Here is a 21,689-nt window from a genome sequence, read left to right as displayed (position 1 = left end):
ATTCCTGTCCCTGAGCCATCCAAGTCTCTGTAATGGCCACCACATCATAGCTCCAAGTACTGATCCACTATGGTCTTATGGTTGTCCCCAGTGTCCTTGGAATAGGGGGTATTAAAACATAATCTAATCGAGGTTTTTAAGATGTTGAAAAATTTTTGATTGAGAGAGACAATGCACTTCCTCTAATAACCAGCAGGAAAATATTAGAATGATTGGAAAAGGGTATAGATAGTTGGCAAAGGGCCAAATCGTCTCCTTCCGTGAGTCTTTGAGAGCAGAACGGAGGACCTACGTGATCCAAATGTTTCCATTCTTCAGCCCACTCCCGATCAGTTAACCGGTGATCGATCATCTCCTCCTGATAAACTCCACGGGATCCTGCAGCAACATGACCACAAAGAAATGCTTACAGCTGGAAAACAGCAGTGCTTTCAAAATTACTTTAGTTTTGTGCTGAGTGGGATGGCCAACCCCTCAGAGTTTGGAAAGAGACACCCAACGAGTTAAGTACATAACTTGACAGGGCCGTGAGATAAGGAATGATGAATGAGCACCAGAAACCGCAAACATTAACAGCATATGCCTGGCTGACATACTACATTTTCCTCTGTAGCAGGCTTTATCTTGCAAAATATTAAAGTTTTTTTTATTTAGACATACAGTGTGCAACAGGTCTCTCCGGCCCAATGTGCCACACCGTCCAGCAACCCACCTATTTAACCCTAGCCTAACCACGGGACAATTTACAATCACCAAATAGCCTACTAACCGGTACGTCTTTGGACTGTGGGAGGAAACCGGAGCACCCGGATGAAACTCATGCAGTTCAGAGGGAGAACAGACAACACCGGACTTGAACTCTGAAGTCCGGAACAGCATGAGTTGTAATAGCATCGACTAACTGCAAGGCTACCGTGGTGCCAAGTGCTAAGAGGGATGGCCAACCCCTTGAAGAATCTGGCAGAAGCTTTGGAAAGAGACATCCAGTGAGTTAAGTATATAACCTGACAGGGCAGTGAGATAAGAAATGATAACTGAACACCAGAAAGCACAAACATTAACAGCATATGCTCGGCTGACATACTCTGTCTTCCTTTGTGATAGGCTTTATCTTGCAAAACGTTAGTGTCCTCTGTGCCAAAAGTAAACGTCTGCAAATTGGACCCTGCCTTGATTTCTACCTGCACAACTCAAATTTTAAAATAAAATCCATCTTCTCCCATGTTTGCTTAACTGGTTCAGCATGCTTGTGTATGAGATGGCAGGCATGTTGCTGTAAGGAACCTCATACCCAAAAGAACTTCCTTACTAAAGCTGTTTGCCACTGTTATAGTTCCCTGGTACTACGTTCAAGAGAACCTCCTTCAATGTGGGAGTGGTGGAGCACAATGGAACAGTTGAGGTATGAGGAGGGTAGAGAGTGTTCCAGCTGAGGGGACCCTGTTCTGAGCCTACATTCTTCATCAAGGCAACTGAAAAGCCAAGCAGATGGCTTTTTCTTTCTTTCCTTATCTCTCCTCTCCCCCTTCTTTTTCTCTCCCTATCTCTCTCTCTCTTTCAAATCAAAATCACTGAGCTCTCCAACCTGGAATAATTAGCTCAACCGATAACCCTTTCACCTCTGCATCAGAAGATAGTGGTGTTGAGTCTCCATTTACTCTACATTGGCACTCTAGCCCACTACTAAAGGAGTACCCCATTGCAGTCCTTTACAAGGCAAGTTAAAGCTCTCTTGCATAAGATGCCCCTTGGCTCTAATTGGCAGAGTGCCTCCGTTATGCTGGATGAGATCAAAAAGGCAGTTATAGCTGGTTGGGCCCACCAAATGTTCGATATTATGGTCTCACTACCCTGTATGCTGCAAAACTCTTCTGCTGGCCTCGACATGAAAGAATTGGAGGCAAGAACAGGAAGCACTGACACCATCATACAGTGTGTGGTACCACACCATCAATTTCTAAGCTAGATTATCTCAGTGGTTTGTGCACACATTTTAGCTGCTGCTTTTCCAATCCCTTTGGCTCCATGGGCTTTGGGACCTCCAGAAACCAAGATGCGATACTGTAAATGTGTGTTCTTTCCCTCTGATCTGGAGCGTTGTTGCAGGAAAGCAGCCTCCACCATCTAGAACCCCCAACACCCAGGTCATGCTCCCTTCTTGTTGCTTCCATCAGGAAGGAGGTACAGGAGCCTCAGGACCCATGCTACCAGGTTTAGGAATGGTTACTACTCCTCAACCATCAGGCTCTTGAACTAGAGGGGTTAACTTCACTTTCCCCATCACTGAAATGTTCCCACAACCAATGGACTCACTTTCAAGGACTCTTCATGTCATGTTCTTGATATTTATTGCTTATTTATTTATTAATATTATTTCCTTATTGTAAATTTGTTGTATTTACTGTGAATGCCTGAGAAAATGAATCTCAGGATTGTATATGGTGGCATATATGCAATTTGATAATAAATGTACTTAGTAAACTTTTATTTTGATTAACCCATGCAGCGACAGAGGGTCTGTCCATAGCGACCGTCCACGCTGAGGCTAAGTATCAGCACTGAGCAGGCAGTTACGGCTGCCACTAGCCTCCCACCCACCCCGCTTTGCCCCGACGCCCACTGCGCTCACCGTGATGTCGGTGCCGGTCCCTGTAGTCGGGTGGTCTCTGAGGGTCCCTGTACAGATGGCTCATGGTCACGTCGTCCAGGCTGTAGTGCTGCAGAGGGGGAGGAGTTGGGTGCAGCTGGCCGTTGGGCGGGGGCGGCAGGCTGACGCTTGGGCTGTGGCGCTGGGCGGGGCTGATCGTGCACACCCGCTTGGCTGGGGGGTCGCGGTCAAAGCCATTTTCTTTATTCCTGAGGGAGTAATATTACAGTGAGTGAGCGAAGCTTTCAGGAGGAATAGACACTGTCTGCAAACAAGGCTGAGACTGGCTGGGAGAAACATTCATTGCACTTCATGGTATCATGATAAAGAAGGCAAAGCCTCAACTCCACACATTATCTGAAAGACAACACCACCAAGATGGCAGTACTCCCTCAGTACTACACAGGAGGTCACTGAATACTCTAACTTCTACAGATTGTCTACTGAAGGTATCCTCGCTATTGCATCACAGTCTGGTACGGCAATTTCAACGTGCAGAAACATAAGAAATCGCAGAGGTTATGCATCATGGGCACATCCCTCCCCCCCTCCCCCACCATCGGCTGTGTCTACAGGATACTCTGCTTCAAGAAAGCAAGATCTATCTGCAAAGATCCCAACCACACGGGCCATGCCATCTTCTCACAGCTCCCACCAGGGACGCCCGAAGTCCCAAACTTCCAGGTTCAAGAATGGCTATCTCCATTCTCGAACAAACCAGGACAATCCTAATAACTACCTCAGAATGGCAACACTATGACCACTTTCTACCACAATGGACATTTATTTATTCTCATCGTGATCCTTCTTGTATAATTTATGTTTTTTGCTTCTGACAGCAGTCAAGTCAATTGTCATTTAACTCTATACATGCGTATAACATACATAAACATATAATGTAGATAAAAATGAGATGTTTCTCTGAACCATAGTGTACAGCACAGTAGTGCACATATCACACATGACTCATGGTCATGTAAAGATAAAATCTACAGATGAATTATGCATAAATAACAAACTAAAGTGCATAATTTAAACACTGTAAGTTACGGAACAGATTAACCACTGACACTTTGAATACGATGCAGCAGGGAGTTCAGAAGCCTAATATACTGGGGGGAGAAAAGTGTTTCTCATCCTGACTGTTCTTGTTTTTATAAAGTGGACCCTCCTGCCTGATGGTAGAAAGTCACAGAGGATGCTGGATGGATAGGTGGGATTCTTAATAATACTAAGCACCCAGGCTATACAGTGCTCCTGATAAATGTCCCTGATGGATGGAAGGGAGACCCCAGTGATCCTCTCAGCTGTTCTCAGTCCTTTGTAAGATCTTCCAATCTGATGCTGCGTCTGTGATGCTGCTGTAAGTAAATTATTTGTTGCATCAGAGTACTAACAATAAATTGGACCCTGACGTTGAAGTGCAGCCTGGATTTCGTGCTCGGTAGCTCTTGAGCTCACAGCCTCCTGACCGAGATTCCACGGCTGAGAGCTATCTCAGTTATACCACCCCAGCCAAACAGTATCGGACTCACTTCTGAGCCAGCAGACTGTGCGATTATCCCCTCTCTGAGACTTTAGCACAGATTTCAGTCAGCCCAGGAATGCTTTGCACTCTCAAGAAGTGCCAAGAGCACTAACTGAACGAGGGGCAGCATTGGTGACGGACAATATTTATTTACCCAATAACTCAAAATAAGGGTGAATGATCTGGCTGTATACACATTTTTTTCTTTTAAAGGGATCCTGCTGTGCACTGTTTTGATTTCTGTTCATTGGCGATGAAATGATGTGGGTATGAATACTGATGCCCATCAGAAGCAACTTTTTTGATATTACTTCATGACAAATTATTATTATTTTATTTTATTTACTGAGACACGGTGTGGACCAGGCCCTTCCGTCCCTTTGAGCTGCACCACCCGGCAATCCCGATTAAACCCTAGCCAAATCACAGGACAATTTATAATGACCAATTAACCTACCGACAGGTACGTCTTTGGACTGTGGGAGGAAACCCACACAGTCACAGGGAGAATGTACAAACCCCTTACAGGCAGTGGTGGGAATTGAACCCAGGTTGCCTGTACTGTAAACCACTATGTAACCACTATGCTGACGTGTGCCCCACTAATGGACCACCCTGCTGACAGCCTTCTTCCTGCCACAGTGAGCAACAGTCCTGGGGGTGAAAATGAGAGCGGTCAGAGGAGAATGGCCAGAGTGGTTCAAGGTAACCACAGTGGTGTGCTGAACAGCATCTCTGAATGCACAACACATCGAACCTTGAAGTGGAAACACGAGGAAATCTGCAGATGCTGGAAATTCAAGCAACACACATCAAAGTTGCTGGTGAACGCAGCAGGCCAGGCAGCATCTCTAGGAAGAGGTACAGTCGACGTTTCGGGCCGAGACCCTTCGTCACCACTGGTAACCGGCAGCCAGTCAGAATAGGATCCCTTTATCCCCACTCTCTGTTTTCTGCTGACCAGCCAATGCTCCACCCATGCTAGTAACTTCCCTGTAATTCCATGGGCTCTTATCTTGCTAAGCAGCCTCATGTGCAGCACCTTGTCAAAGGCCTTCTGAAAATCCATGTACACCACGTCTACTGCATCTCCTTTCTCTACGCTGCTTGTAACTTCCTCAAAGAATTGCAGTAAGTTTGTCAGGCAGGATCTTCCTTTCAGGAAACCATGCTGGCTTTGGCCTATCTTGTCATGTACCTCTAAGCACGCTGTAATCTTATCCCTAACAATCAATTCGAATGACTTCCCAACCACTGAAGTCAGGCTAACAGGTCTATAGTTTCCTTTCTGCTGCCTCTCACCCTTCTTAAATATCAGACTAACACTTACTATTTTCCAGTCATCTGGTACAATGCCAGAATCTATCGATTCTTGGAAGATCATCGTTAACACCCCTGCAATCTCCCCAGCTACTTCCTTCAGAACCCGAGGGTGCATTCCATCAGGTCCAGGAGATTTATCCACCCTCAGACTATTAAGCTTCCTGAGCATCTTCTCAGTTGTAATTTTCACTGCACAAACTTCACTTCCCTCACACTCTTGAATGTCTGGTGTACTGCAGATGTCTTTCACTGTGAAGACTGATGCAAAATACACATTCAGTTCCTCTGCCATCTCTGCATCTCTTATTACAGTATCTCCAGCATCATTTTCTATTGATCCTATATCTACTCTCAACTCTCTTTTACCCTTTATATACTTAAAAAAGCTTTTAGTATCTTTTTTGCTATTAGTTGCCAGCTTCCTTTCATAATTTATCTTTTCCTTCCTAGTGACCTTAGTTTCCTTCTGCAAGTTTTTAATAGCTTCCCAATCCTCTATCTTCCCACTAGCTTCCTTGTCTGCCCTCTCTTTTGCTTTTGCTTTGGCTCTGACGTCACTTGTCAGCCATGGTAGTGCCCTTCTTCCATTCGAAAATTTCTTCTTATTTGGAATATATCTGTCTTGCAGTTCCCTCATTTTTCACAGAAATTCCAGCAATTGCTGCTCTGCAGTCCTTCCTGCAAATGTCCCTTTCCAGTCAACCTTGGCCAGTTCCCCTCCCATGCCATTGTAATTTCCTTTATTCCACTGAAATACCGACACGTTAGATTTTCCTTTTTCTTTTTTGGGGGGAGGCGGCGAAGACACTGCCAAATTTAAATTGGCACATGAATGTGCAGGGAATGGAAGGATATGGATTTGTGCATGCAGAAGGGTATCCTTCAGTTATATTCTTCATTATTAGTTTTATCAGTTTAGCACAATAATCTGGGCCTGAGGGCCTGTTCCTGTGTTTTATCGTTTCATGTACTTCCTCACCTCTCTCATTTTAAGACACTCCCATTTCTTGGGATTGTTTTCGCTTCGCTGCTTCGAGATCTCACATTGCTTTGGTGCCAGTCTTTGGTTAATGCTCTGAGGAAGTCTGTTGGGAAGTTTTGCTTTGTTAAGGGCACAATACAAATTGAGATTCAGAACTCTTCATACAAAGGGCAGCAGAAACCTACACCCATGTAAAGGGTTTTACAGATGAAAATATTCAGGGAATTGATTTTGAAATCTTCCACTTTCTGTTTCTGTATTAACAGAATTAATCTTTCCATAAATCAGCAAGGAATTACATCAGGCATGCAGAAAAAAAACTAAAAGAACAATAGGTACACAGAGTATAGAACAATGACAACAGATAGAGGATGGAACCATAGAAAAGAATCAACCTTAATATCACCAGCGCATATCGTGAAACTTGACATCTTTGTGGGAGCAGCACAATGCCATATATAAAATTAAAAAACGGTGAATGACAGTATATTATATATACTTAAAACAGTTAAATTAACTAAGTAGTGCAAAAACAGGAAAAAAAAGTATTGAGGTAGTGTTCATGGTTTCAATGTCCATTCAGAAATTGGATGGCAGAGGGGAAGAAGCTGTTTCTGAATTGCTGAACATGAACACAGAATATCACAGCACAGTGTGATGTGCCGACCTTATAACCTGCTCCAAAATCAGCCTAACGCGTCCCTCCCGCACAGTCCTCCATTTTGATTTCACCCATGTGTCTCTTAAATGTCCCTAATGCATCTGCCTCTCCCACCACCTCTGGCAGCATGTTCCATGCACCCACCACTCTCTGTGTACGAAATCTACCTCTGACATCTCCCCTGTAGTTCCTCCAAACACCTTAAAATTATCTTGTATCAGCCATTGAATCACTGGGGGAAAAGGCACTGATAGTCCACTTTATCTCTGCCTCTTATCATCTTGTACACCTCTGTCAAGCCAATACTCATTCACTCCAGAAAGCCAGAGGAAATCAGGGGGTCAGGCAGCACGTCTGGAGGGAAATGGACAGTTGATATTTCGGGTCGAGGCCCTTCGTCCGGACTAAGATAACACAGAGCAGTCAGAGGTAGCTTCATATCACTCTCTCTGCATCAACCACAAAGGAGCTACCTCACCCAATCTCAGCACTGGGTCCACCATTCGGTCACTTACTTCTCTTTGAGACACTTTAGAAATCTGGGTCAGGGCTCTGCCCCGGCGTGTGTACTTCCTAAACACACAAAATTCTGCAGGTGCTGGAAGTCCAGAGCAACACACACAAAATGCTGGAGGAACTCAGCAGGTCAGGCAGAATCTATGGAGGGGAATAAACAGTCAACGTTTCTGACCAAAACCCTTCATCAGGACTGGAAAGCAAGGGGGAAGATGCCAGGTGAGGGAGAAGGTGAATGGGTAGTGGGGGTGGGGATGAAGTGAGAAGCTGGAGGTGATAGGCGGAAAAGGTAAAGGGCTGAAGAAGAAGAAATCTGACAGAAGAAAGTGGACTATGAGAGAAAAGAAGGAGGAGGGGCACCAGAGGGAGGCTATGGGCAGGTGAGGAGAAGGGAGAGGTGGGGGAAATTACCAGAAGTTCTTTAATTCTCCCCTCCACTACTCCTACCACTGACTTTTTGGCCTCCCAACTGAGGGAAATAGAATACAGAACCGTAAGGCACAGGAACAAGCCCTTCTGCCTAATACAAGCTAATCCCATCTGCCCACACATGGTCTATATCCCTCCACCAGCGGTTCATGTCCCTCTCTAAATAAAACATCATCATAGGTCCCTTCCAAATATTCTATCCATATCCTTTTAATCTTATGCATCCTCCTGCCATCCCACCAGTCTTGGCTGTTCAAATGAGAATAGCCCCAGTCTATCTAACTCTTCATTTCATTACAATTTTCTATTTCTGGCCACATCCTCGTAAACCTTCACTGCGACGTCTCTAGGCCAGGATCACTGATAAGGTGAGGTAAGGTTCGAGACCTCCCCTTAACCTTCCTATCTAATAGAAAATAGAGCACTACGGCTCAGAAACAGGGTCTTTGGTCCATCTAGGCTAAGCCAAATTGTTACGCTGTCTATTCCCATCAACCTGCCATAGCCTCCCATCCATGTCATTGTCTAAACTTCTCTTAAATATTGAAATCAAACCTTCCTCTAGCAGTTTGTTCCACCCTTTGAGTGAAGAAGTTCTCCCTCAGGCTCCCCTCCAATATTTCATTTCACCCTTAACCTATGACCTCAAGTTCTAGTCTCACCCAATGTCAGTGGAACAAGCCTGCTTGCAGTTACCCTATCTATACCCCTCATAATTTTGCATAACTCTATCAAATCTCTCCTCATTCTCCTACACTCAAGGGGAAAATAAAATTCTTAACGGGTTCGATCTTTCTCTATAACTTGGGTATATTCAGGAATCCAAATCCCAAATTTAGGGAACACTCTTACAGTATGAATGACTTGCACTGAGGCCTCATAATGCCTCAGTAAGTACAACCTAATGTTTAGCTGTGGCTGAGCAGTCCAATTCTCCTACACCCGCGTTCATTGTTATGATAAAAGCTGACTTGTCCAATTTTGGCAAACTATTTTTTTCTGGAATTTCTATTCTGTAATACGAATGGAATGTCAAACACTCTTCCCAGCTCCCCCCTCCCCTCCCCCCAGCTTTATGGCATTTGGATCAGATCCAGTCTCGCTCAGTCCTCTCATCAGCCGAAGCAAATATGAACTGCATCACTTGAGATTTCCCTGTGGCAGGTTGGCAACATGAACAGTTACATTCTTGGCCAAACTGAAGGCAGATAAAGGCATTCCAAAATCAAAATAATCCAGTTGCAAAACGTGTCTTATCCATTTTAGTTTGTGCTGGGTGACAAGGAGGCCTGTAGATAGTGAAGCGGGTGACAGGCATGTCCTCCCTAGGTAACAACAGGCACACCATGGACCAATACCATTAAGCACGGGGTCCATGGACCCCAGGTTGGGAACCCCTGTCCTAGAGGAACTCAGCAGGTCATCTAGTCTGTGCCAAATTCTACCTAGTCCCATCGACCCAAGCCTGGACCATAGCCCTCATCCAAACCTCTCTGAACCCATGTCCACCAGTTCAGCTGGCAGCTCGCTCCATGCTCTCACCACCCTCTGACTGAAGAAGCTCCCCCTCGGGTTCCCCTTAACCTATGACCTATGGTTCTCGTCTCACCCAGCCTCGGTGGGAAAAGCCTGCTGGCACTCAAGCAAGTCTATCCGCTTGAATGTTCAGGCTGTACATAAACTGAGGTGTTTGTAACTTTGGGAGGAAATACAATCCATTCCGAGACACAAGCAAAAGAACAGGGAATGTTGTTCCTTAGGTTTCAGGTTTCAACCACAGTAGCGTTCATGGGTTCATTTGACGGCAGAAGGGGAGAAGCTGTTCCTGAATTATTGAGTGCCTGCCTTCAGGCTCCTGTACCTCCTTCCTGATAGGAGCAATGAGAACAAGGTGTGACCTGGGTGATGGGGTCCTTAATGATGGACGTCACCTTTCTGAAGCACCACTCCTTGAAGATGTCTTGGGTACTGCGGAGGCTGGTACCCATGTTAGAGCTACTTTTACAAGCTTCTGCAACTTATTTTGAACTTGTGCAAACTACACCCCTCCCCCCATACCAGACGGCGATGCAGCCAGTCAGAATGCTCTCCATGATACACTTCCAGAAGTTTTCAAGTGTTTTAGTTAACAAGCCAAATCCCTCAAGCTCCTAATGAAACATAGCCACTGTCTTACCTTCTTTATAGCTGTATCATAGGCCCTCACAGACAATGACACCCAGGAATTTACCCAATTTCCCTCGGGATTCATAAAGTATATCTATCTATCTATTTGAAACTGCTCACTCTCTCCACTTCTGATTCCTCAGTGAGGATTGGTATGTGTTCACTCATCTTACCCTTCGGACATCCACAATCAGCTCTTTTGTCTTGCTGACGTTAAGTGCCAGGTTGTTGCTGCGACACCACTCAACCAGCTGGCATATCTCACTCCTGTATGCCCTTTCATCACCATCTGAAATTCTACCAACAATGGTTGTATCATCAACAAATTTATAGATGCCAGTTTGAGCTGTGCCTTGCCATATGGTCATGGGTGTAGAGAGAGTAGAGCAGTGGGCTAAGCACACATCCCTGTGGTGCACCAGTGTTGACTGTCAGCGAGGTGGAATGGTGTCACCAATCCGCGGATTCTGGTCTTCCAGTTAGGAAGTCAAGGATCCAGATGCAGAGGGAGGTACAGAGGCCTGGGTTCTGTAGCTTTTTGATCAGGACTGTAGGTAGGAATGATGGTGTTAAATACTGAGCTATAGTCAATAAACAGCATCCTGACATAGGTATTTGCATTGTGCAGGTGATCCAAGGGTTCGAGGAGAGACTTTAAGATCTCATCTGCTGCAAACCTATTGTGGTGATAGGCAAATTGCAGTGGGTCCAGGTCCTTGCTGAGGCAGGAGTTGATTTTGGCCAAGACCAACCTCTCAAAGCACTTTAACACTGTAGATGTGAGCACTACTGGACGATAGTCGTTAAGGCAGCTCACGCTGCTCTTCTTGGGCACTGGTATAATTGTTGCCCTTTTGAAGCAGGTGGGAACTGCTGACTGTAGCAGTGAGAGTCTGAAAATGTCCTTGAATACACCTGCCAGCAGGTTGCCACAAATTTTCAGTCTTACCAGGTACTGCCATTCACGATGTTGGGTTTCACATTGTAGGAAGCAATGGCCTGGAAACACTGCCAGACTTGACAAGCATCTGATGTCACCTCCAACCTCTCCCAGAACTGTTTCTTGGCTCTTGAAGTAACCTTGTCATATCTGGTTTTCTTATTCAGACTTGGATCGCCAGAATTAAGTGCCACAGATCTAGCCCTTAGCAGACTACAAGCCTCCTGGTTCGTCCACGGCTTTTGGTTTGGGAATGTACAGGAAGCTTTCATAGGCACGCACTCGTCCAAGCTCAGAGATGACTGCCTGAACACAGTCTAGTCTATTGAGCCTCAGGTTCAAGAACAGTTACTACCTTACAACCATCAGGCTCCTGAACAAAGGGGATAACTACACTCACTTGCCCATCCATTGCGTTGAGATGTTCCCACATCTTTAAGGACTCTTTTATCTTGTTACTTCATGTTCTTGTTACTTATTGCTATTATATTTGCATTTCCACAGCTTGTTGTCTCCTGCACTCTGGTTGATCTTTCATTGATCCTGTTATAGTTATTATTATATGGTGGCATAATGTACTTTGATAACAAATTTACTTTGAACTTTGAAATTTTAACCTTGTTCTAGTTTGATGCACTGATGTGAAATGATCTAAGCAGGTGGTATGAAAAGCAAATTTTTTCAAAGTACACATCATGATAATAAACCAATTTACCATATTTATCAAACACAAGAATACATAGTGGTTAGCATAACGCTTTAGGGATCGGATTGAATTTCTGCCATTATCTGCAAGGGGTTTGTACGTTCTCCACATGACCGTGTGGATTTCTTCCAAGTGCTCTCATTTCAAAGACGTACAAGTTAGAGTCAATGAGTTATGGGCATGCTATGTTGGAAGCGTGGCAACACTGTGCCAGGCTGTATTACTCATTGATGCAAAGAATGCATTTCACTGTCTGTTTCGATGTACGTGATAAAAATAATCTCTGTAGATGTCGGTGTGCCCCAATGCAGCGGCCTCTCTGGGTCCAAACAATGGTGTAACTGTTCGTCCTTTACATCTTGTTGACATTTACGATAACAAGGCACTGCAGGATATTAAGAACCTCATGTACTGCAGACCAACCCCATCAGCTAGTTGCTCGATAGCTGTGGAGCTGGACTTTATGTGCATCACATTGGTGCCCGCTATAGCCACCCAAGGAGGAAGACTTCAGAGGGAGTGTGCTGTCCAACAAGTGATGCAAATGATTGTATTGGACTTTTTTTCTTGGTGATCATACGACCATATTGGACATTCTGCAAGTCTGGTTCACTGGTTCATTGGAGAGACCGACGGTGGGGCAGTTTCATCGCCTTGGTTGTTGTGTGGACCAGGCCTTCATGCCGCGGGGTTACCTGCTGCAGCTGCCCAGGAGAGGAGTTGAAACAACCGTCCGGGCTAGGTTGGGGGCTGCTCTCTCCCGTCATTGCTTGGTGAAAGGCAAGCTAGATTTCCCTGTCTGTGGCTTCACCAGTGGGAGATGAGGAACTGCTGCAAGCTTGTACTGACGGAAATGTGGCCCCAGAACAGCACCCCATGCATCAAACAACAGGAATTCTGCAGATGCTGGAATTTCAAGCAACACACATCAAAATTGCTGGTGAACGCAGCAGGCCAGGCAGCATCTCTAGGAAGAGGTACAGTCGACGTTTCAGGCTGAGACCCTTCCCATGCATCATTTTGTTTAGGACACCAGGGCACTCAGGAACTTGAGCTATATTATTTTTTGTTGTGACTGTGAGTTCTACTGCTGTCATGATTATATGAGCTATATGCGCTGTATATGACGGTTGGTACTGTGTTTTGCACCTTGGCCCCAGAGGAACACTGAATAACAATTAAACCTGAAACTAAACTTTAGGTTTCAAGTTCCACCCACAGCTCAGGGCTACATTTCACATGTCCCTTGTGGTTGTCTCTTTCTAACTGCCCCGTTAATCTCTTAACCTGATATTACTAAAAACAGTGGGATCACCTGGGCAACAATGACCCCACCCTGTCCACCACTCCTCAGCCCTCTCTACAATGATCTTCCACCGAAATCCTTACTCCATTCTCTTGTCACAGTCCAGCACAGGTAAAGCCCTCCCCAGCACTGAGCATGTTTCCAAGGGGTGTTGTCACAGGAAAGCAGCATCCATCATTAGGGACCTCCACTCCACCATCCAAACTATACTTTCTTCTCACTACTGCCATAAGGAAGGGGGTACAGCAGCCTCCAGTCCTACACCACCAGGTTCAGGAACAGTTATTACTCTTCAACCATCAGAGGGGGATAACTTCACTGAATTATTCCTCAAACTATGGACTAATTTTAAGGTCCCTACAACTTGTATTCTTGATATTTATTGTTTATTTATTTACATATTTTTCCTTTACTTTTTGTATTTGCAGTTTGTTGTCTTTTGCACATTGGGTGTTTGTCTGTATCTGTCATGTGTATGTGGTTTCTCATTGATTCTATGTGCTCCTTCTATTTACTATGAAAGCCCGCAAGAAAATGAATCTCTGGGTACGTACGGTATTTGTACTTTGATAATAAATTTACTTTGAACTTTAATCAGGTGCTGACATTTCCAGCATTTTCTCTTCCTACACCACAGCAGTGATTTGGAATTGGAATTGGTTCACAGACTTACAGTCACATATGCACCACATGCAACTGTAGGAACATGTGCAATCTGATCATCGCATTATGGCAAGGGTGTGACCACATGGCAGGGTGCAAAGGTCGACACAGTTGTTGCCAAGGCAAACAGTTAATTACTGGGAAACACTGGCTAGAATGGGACTGTTTTATTTGGAAATAACATGCATAAAATGACAAAAGAACTTACACGATAGAGAGGTTTCCTTAGCAATGAACTCCATAAATGTGGAAAGTTGTTTAGCAATTAACACTCAAAGTGCAGGAAATGACAAGATAAAAGAGCCATTAAATGAGTGTAGCTATCCCCTTTTGTTCAACAGCCTGATGTTTGAGGGGTAGTAACTGTTCTTGAACCTAGTGGTGTGGGTCCTGAGGCACCTGTACCTTCTACCTGATGGCAACAGTGAGAAAAGAGCTCATAATGTACTGGACTGAATCCATTATCTTTTGTAGGATTTTCCACTCAAACACATTGATGTTCCCACTCCAGGCCGTAATGCAGCCAGTCAGCTTACTTCCCACTACACATCTACAGATGTTTGCCATGGTTTGAAGTGAATTGAATTGACTTTATTTCTTACATCCTTCACATACATGAGGATTAAAAATCTTTATGTTACGTCTCCATCCAAATAAGCAATGTGCAATCATAGTAATTTATAATAAATAGAACAGCCAATGTAATATAGAGTACACTCAAATCAGCGCGAGTTCATCAGTCTGATGGCCTGGTGGAAAAAGCTCCACAGACTCCTGAAGAAGTAGAACACTGTCGCGCTTTCCTCGCAATTGTATTTATATGATGGGTCCAGGACAAGTCCTCCGAGATACTGACACCCAGGAATTTAAAGTTACCAAACCTCTGATGAGCACCGGCTCATGGACCTCTGGTTTCCCTCTCCTGAAGTCTATCAGTTCCTTGGTCTTATTGACATCGAGTGAGAGGTTGTTGTTATTACACCACTCAGACCACCGATCAAGGAACGGGTCTGTAGCCCAGATGTTGAACTTTTTGCTGTTGGACTCCGGCCATATTATTTGCCAAGGGAAATCTCACATGCGATTGTGGTTGTTGTGTACATCCCTCCCTCTGCCAACCCGACGTCGGCGTGTAACATCATTTACACCGTCATAGCCAGATTAAAAACCCAGCACCCGAGTGCCCTCATTACCAGCTTGGGTGACTTCAACCATGTTACCATGGCTAGAACACTGCCCAACTTCACGTAGTATGTCAGCTGTACAACCACAGGGGAGAGGACTCTGGATTTGATGTATGTTAACGTTATGGATGCGTACAGCTCCTCTCCCCTCCCCCCACTGGGAAGGTCAGATCACACCCTGGTGCATCTAAAACCCTGTTACATGCCTCTGGTGAAGAGTAAACCTGCAACCTCGAGGACAGTGAGGAAATGGTTGGAGGAGGCTTATGAGGCGCTCCAGGGTTGTTTTGAGGTGACAGACTGGCAGGCACTCTGAGAGCCACATGGAGAGGATATTGATGGGCTCACAGAGTGCATCACTGATTACATCAACTTCTGTGTGGACTGCAATGTTCCCACAAGAACTGTCCTTTGTTATTCAAATAACAAGCCATGGGTAACAGAGGACATTAAAGACATCCTGAACGCTAAAAAGAGGGCGTTTAGAGATGGAAATAGGGAGGAGCTGAGGGCAATACAGAGGGACCTGAAAGCCAGGATCAGGGAGGCTAAAGACAGGTACAGGAGGAAGCTTGAGTGGAAACTCCAGTAGAACAACATGAGAGAGGTCTGGAGTGGGATGAGGACCATCACTGGGTTCCGGCAAACTAGCAATAGAGGAGCTGAAGGCAGTGTGGACAGGGCCAATGAACTTAACCTGTTCTTTAACAGATTTGACATTGTGGCCCCTGCCCATCCCTCATATGAGCCATCTGTTGTCGGCCCCCAACCAACACATATTCCACTCTCCCCTCCTACCCCTCCTCACAGTCCCCCACCCTGCTGTCATGACTATACCCCTCCCCCACACAAAACCACCATGGTGGGCTTCACAGCTGAACAGGTGAGAAGACAGCTGAAAGGTCTCAACACAAGCAAGGCTGCAGGACTGGATGGTGTCAGTACCAGGGTGCTCAAAGCCTGTGCCCCTCAGCTATGTGGAGTACTTCGCCATGTATTCAACCTGATCCTGAGGCTCCGGAGGGTTCCTGTACTGTGGAAGACGTCCTGCCTCGTCCCTGTGCCGAAGACACCGCGCCCCAGCGGCCTCAATGACTACAGACCAGTGGCGTTGACCTCCCACATCATGAAGACCCTGGAGAGACTTGTTCTGAAGCTGCTCCGGCCTATGGTCAGGCCACACTCAGATCCCCTCCAGTTCGCCTACCAGTCCCGACTAGGAGTTGAGGATGCCATCGTCTACCTGCTGAACCGTGTCTATGCCCACCTGGACAAGCCAGCGAGCACTGTGAGGGTCATGTTTTTTGACTTCTCCAGTGCGTTCAACACCATCCGCCCTGCTTTGCTGGGGGAGAAGCTGACAGCGAGGCAGATGGATGCTTTCCTGGTGTCATGGATTCTTGACTACCTGACTGGCAGACCACAGTACGTGTGCTTGCAACACTGTGTGTCCGACAGAGTGATCAGCAGCACTGGGGCTCCACAGGGGACTGTCTTGTCTCCCTTTCTCTTCACCATTTACACCTCGGACTTCAACTACTGCACAGAGTCTTGTCATCTTCAGAAGTTTTCTGATGACTCTGCCATAGTTGGATGCATCAGCAAGGGAGATGACGTTGAGTACAGGGCTATGGTAGGAAACTTTGTCACATGGTGTGGGCAGAATTATCTGCAGCTTAATGTGAAAAAGACTAAGGAGCTGGTGGTAGACCTGAGGAGAGCTAAGGTACCGGTGACCCCTGTTTTCATCCAGGGGGTCAGGATGGACATGGTGGAGGATTACAAATACCTGGGGATACGAATTGACAATAAACTGAACTGGTCAAAGAACACTGAGGCTGTCTGCAAGAAGGGTTGAGCACAGGAGTACATTCAGCCAGAGACTCATTCCACTGAGATGGAACACAGAGCGTCATAGGAAGTCATTCCCACCTGTGGCCATCAAGCTTTACAGCTCCTCCCTTGGAGGGTCAGACACCCTGAGCCAATAGGCTGGTCGTGGACTTATTTCCTGGCATAATTTACATATTACTATTTAACTATTTATGGTTTTATTACTATTTATTATCTATGGAGCAACTGTAATAAAAATCCACTTTCCCCTGGGATCAATAAAGTATGACTATGACTATGTCTAGACAAGAGTTAGAAGGGAGGCGATAAAACAATTTTCTCCCAGAAGAAGAAGGAGTCTAGACTTCATTGTTTCAAAGAGTCAGAGGATAGAAACAGGCCCTTCAGCCCACCTGGTGAATGTTGACTGCAGCATCCTCCCTGCAAGTCCCAGCTGCCTGTGTTTGGCCCCAAACCCCTCCTCTCCATGTACCTATTCAAATGGCTCTTAAATGGTGCAATTCCACCTGCCTCAGCCAAGTCCTTTGACAGCTCATTGCAGGCACTCACGAACCTCTGTGTAACAACATTCATCTCTCAGGTCTCCTTTAAATCTTCAAGATGTAAAGATGAGCTTTATCTTATTTTTATTGATTTTATTGAGATACAGGAGGGGATCAGCCCTTCCAGCCCTTTGAGCCACGCTGCCTAGCAATCCCCCAATTTAATCCTAGCCTAATCATGGGACAATTTACAATGACCAATCAACCTACCAACTGGTACCTCTTTGGACTGTGGAAGGAAACTGGAGCACCCTAACGAAACCAACATGGTTCACGAGGAGAACATACAAAATGGCAGGAATTGAAGCCGGGTCCCTGGTACTGTAAAGTGCTGTGCTAACGACTACACTACTGTGACACAGGTTACAGGAAACTTAAGACCATAAGACATAGGAGCAAAATTAGGCCATTCACCCCATCAAGTCTGCTCCGCCATTCCATCATGGCCAATCCCAGATCCCACTCAACCCCATACACTTGCCTTTTCGCCATATCCTTTGACGCTCTGACCGATCAGGAAACTATCAACTTCTGCCTTAAATATACCCATGGACTTGGTCTCCACCGCAGTCTGTGGCAGAGCATTCCACAGATTCACTGCTCTCTGGCGAAAAAAAATCCTTCCTTAGCTCTGTTCTAAAAGGTTGCCCCTCAATTTTGAGGCTGTGCCCTCTAGTTCTGGATACCCACACCATAGGAAACATCCTCTCCACATCCATCCTATCTAGTCCTTTCACATTCAGTAGGTTTCAATGAAGATCTCCCATATATTCCTCTAAATTCCAGTGAGTACAGGGCCAAAGCTGCCAAACACTCCTCATATGTTAACCCCTTCATTCCCGGAATCATCCTTGTGAACCTCCTCAGGACCCTCTCCAATGACAACACATCCTTTCTGAGATAAAGGGCCCAAATCTGTTAACAATACTCCAAGTGCAGCCTGACTAGTGTCTTATAAAGGCTCAGCATTATCTCCTTGCTTTTATAGTCTAACCCCCTTGAAATAAATGCAAGCATTGCATTTGCCTTCTTTACCACAGACTCAAGCACTGTATGTCACATACAGTGAAATGGATCATTTGTGTCCAATCAATTCAGCGAGGATTGTGCAGAGCAGCCTATAAGTGTCGCCACGTTTCCAGCGCCAACATCGCATGCCCACAACTTACTATCCCTAACCCGTTTGTCGGAAACTGGAGCACCCAGAAGAAATCCCATGTGGTCACGGGGAGAACATACAAGCTCCTTTACAGACAGTGGCGGAAATTGAACCCCTAACTTGCAATCACCGGTGCTGTGACGCGTGGCGCTACCCGCTACTCTCCTGTTTAGGGTGGGAGGGATAAGCTCAAAGGAGATGTGCGGGGCATGTTTTTGCACAGAGGCGCTTGAGAGGCTGATAGAAAGACACATACACGCACAGAAATGAGCAGAGAATGGAAGAATATGGACATTATGTAGGTAGGAGGGATTAGTTTGGCTAGGCATTTAAAACTAGCTTCATTGGTTGGGTACAACATTGTGGGCTGAAGCGTCTGTCCCTGTACTATACTGTTCTATATTCGAATTACTAGTTCAACTGGGTCAGCACAACATTGTGGGCCGAAGGGTCTGTCCTGGTGCGATAATGTTCTGAGTTCTAATTACTAGTTCAGTTGGGTCAGCACAACATTGTGGGCCGAAGAGTCTGTTCTTGGGCTATACTGTTCTATATTCCAATTACTAGTTTAATTGGTTGGGCACAACATTGTGGGCCGAAGGATCTGTCCCGGTGTGATAAATGTTCTGAGTTCTAATTAATAGTTCAATTGGGTCAGCACAACATTGTGGGCCGAAGGATCTGTCCCGGTGTGATAATGTTGAGTTCTAATTAATAGTTCAATTGGGTCAGCACAACATTGTGGGCCAAAGGGTCTGTTCTTGGGCTATACTGTTCTATATTCTGTGTTATAGAGTCATAGAACACTACAGTGCAGAAACAGGACGTTTGGCCCATCTCTTCCATGCTGAACCATAAATCTGACTAGTCCCATTGACCTGCAGCTGAACTATAACTCTCCATACCCCTCCCATGTTCTAAAAAGAGACAAAGTCAAAATTTCATCAGAACTGGGAGAAGAGAGGTGCAAATTAGATGCTTTTGCTGAGTTTTTGCAACATTTTCTGCCTGGAGAATAGCAACAACATGGTATAACCAAATACATCTCATCCTCGTCTTGAGCTGTATGGACAGCAGGACGCCAGTGGGCACGTCGGTCAGCGTCAGCGGGGACCGGACTTACCTCTCTGGGCTGCTCCTCTTCCCGTTCTCGTTCACCTCCAGCAGGTCGGTAGAGTTGACCGGGGATGTGGCGTTGGCATTCAGCAGCAGGTGCTCGTGTTGGGCCAGGTACTGAGCTGGCGTCTGCTTGGCAGAGCGCGCGCAGTGCAGCAGTTCCCGCTGGAGCAGGGGCAAGTTGGCCTGGTGAAGGAGAGAAAGACCACACCGTGATTCACCGCGGTCGGACACCACGCACGCCCAGGTACCTCCACTGCATTTATGTAGAGCCTTTAATGCTTACATCTGATTTGGCATGTCACTGAAGACTCTTGCAAATTTCTACAGATGTATGGTGGAGAGCGTTCTAACTGGTTGCATCACAGCCTGATGTGGAGCCTCCAACATGCCCAATGCAAAGGGTTGTAGTCTCAGCCAGCTCCATCACAGACACAACCCTCCCCACCACTGAGGACATCTTCAAGAAACAGAGCCTCAAGAACACAGCATCCATCCAGGGCGTGCCTCCTCCTCGTTACTATCATCAGGGAGGAGGCACGGGAGCCTTAAGACCTACACTCTACAATTATCAACAGCTTCTTCCCCTCCGCCACCAGATTTCTGAATGGCTATATCCATAAATAAAAAAACAAGTACAAGTTTTAAGAAGAAGAACTGCAGGGCCCAGAGAGCTGGAGGCACAGCTGGCTATGGGGGAACAATTAAAACAGCAATGTGGAGGAAGGCAGAGCCTGAGGAATGCAGAGTTCTCGGAAGATGGTGTGACTGGTGCACTGGTCAGAGATAAAAGACGGGGAAGGCCAGGGGAAGTCTGTAAAATGGAGTGGTTGCCAGACCAGCTGCCAATCTAGACCAATGAGCTTGGATCATTATTATTCTGTTGGGCAGCAGCCAAAACTGCTGACCCGTCCAGCATTGTCCACACTTCCACATAGAGCACTACAGCACAGAAATAGACCATTCGGCCCATCTAGCCCGTGCCACATTGTTATTCTGCCTAGTCCCATTGACCCGTACCCAGACCAAAGCCCCCCATACCCCTCCCGTCCATGTACCCACCCAAACTTCCTTTAAGCGTTGCAATCGAGCTCGCACCCATCACTTCAGCTGGCAGCTCATACCACACTCTCACCCCTGAGTGAAAAGGTTCGTCCTCATATTCCCCTTAAACATTTCACTTTTCACCCTTAACCCATGATCTTTAGTTCTGGTCTCACCCAATCTCAGTGGAAAAAGCCTGATCTCATTCACCCTATCTATACCCTTCACAATTTTGTATATCTCTATCAAATCTCCCTTCATTCTGTAACGCTTTGTGGAATAGGTCCCAACTTATTCAACCTTTCCCTGTAATTCAGGTCCTCAAGTCCTGGCAACGTCAGTGGGAAAAGCCTGCATGCACTTACCCTATCTCTACCCTTTGTTTATTCGTTACATGCCATGTCATAGGACGCGGGCAATCATGGTCAATTGGTCATTTCATGATCTTGATTGTTCTTGGCAAATTTTTCTACAGAAGTGGTTTGTCATTGCGTTCTTCTGGGCAGTGTCTTTACAAGATGGGTGACCCCCAGCCATTATCAATCCTCTTCAGAGATTGTCTGCCTGGTGTCTGGTCGCATAACCAAGCTGCTCATACAACCAACCACCATCTACTCCCATCGCTTTACGTGACCCTGATTGGAGGGCTAAGCTGGTGCTACTCCTTGCCCAAGGGTGAGCTGCAGGTTAGCGGAGGGAAGGAGCTCCTTACAGCTCCTTCGGTAGAGACGTATCTCTACCCCACCGCCCATTATCAAAGTATAAGCCACCATTTACTATGTTGAGATTTTTTCTGCAGACATTTACAGGAAAATAAAGAAATACAATAATATTTGTGAACAACTACACATAAATAAAAAACATCAAACAACCAATATGCAAAAGAAGACAAATAGTGCAAATAAGATATATAAATTAGTAAT

General features: G+C 45.8%; 1 protein-coding gene across 7 annotated transcripts in view; it reads right to left on the bottom strand.

Moving 5' to 3' along the window:
- LOC134342682 (protein CBFA2T1-like) overlaps nt 1-21,689 on the bottom strand; it is a 198,534-nt gene that overhangs the window by 35,698 nt on the left and 141,147 nt on the right. For all 7 annotated transcript variants that reach the window (XM_063041101.1, XM_063041094.1, XM_063041095.1 and 4 more), the window contains exons 5-7: nt 19,730-19,908; nt 2,630-2,856; nt 293-378 (exon numbers count right to left, since the gene is read on the bottom strand). In XM_063041101.1, coding sequence (XP_062897171.1) covers nt 293-378; nt 2,630-2,856; nt 19,730-19,908 — 492 coding nt within the window. The remainder of the gene's footprint in view (nt 1-292; nt 379-2,629; nt 2,857-19,729; nt 19,909-21,689) is intronic.

This window comes from Mobula hypostoma, chromosome 2, assembly GCF_963921235.1.
Source record: "Mobula hypostoma chromosome 2, sMobHyp1.1, whole genome shotgun sequence".
NCBI lineage: Eukaryota > Metazoa > Chordata > Chondrichthyes > Myliobatiformes > Myliobatidae > Mobula > Mobula hypostoma.
This window is presented reverse-complemented; position numbering and strand designations above follow the sequence as displayed.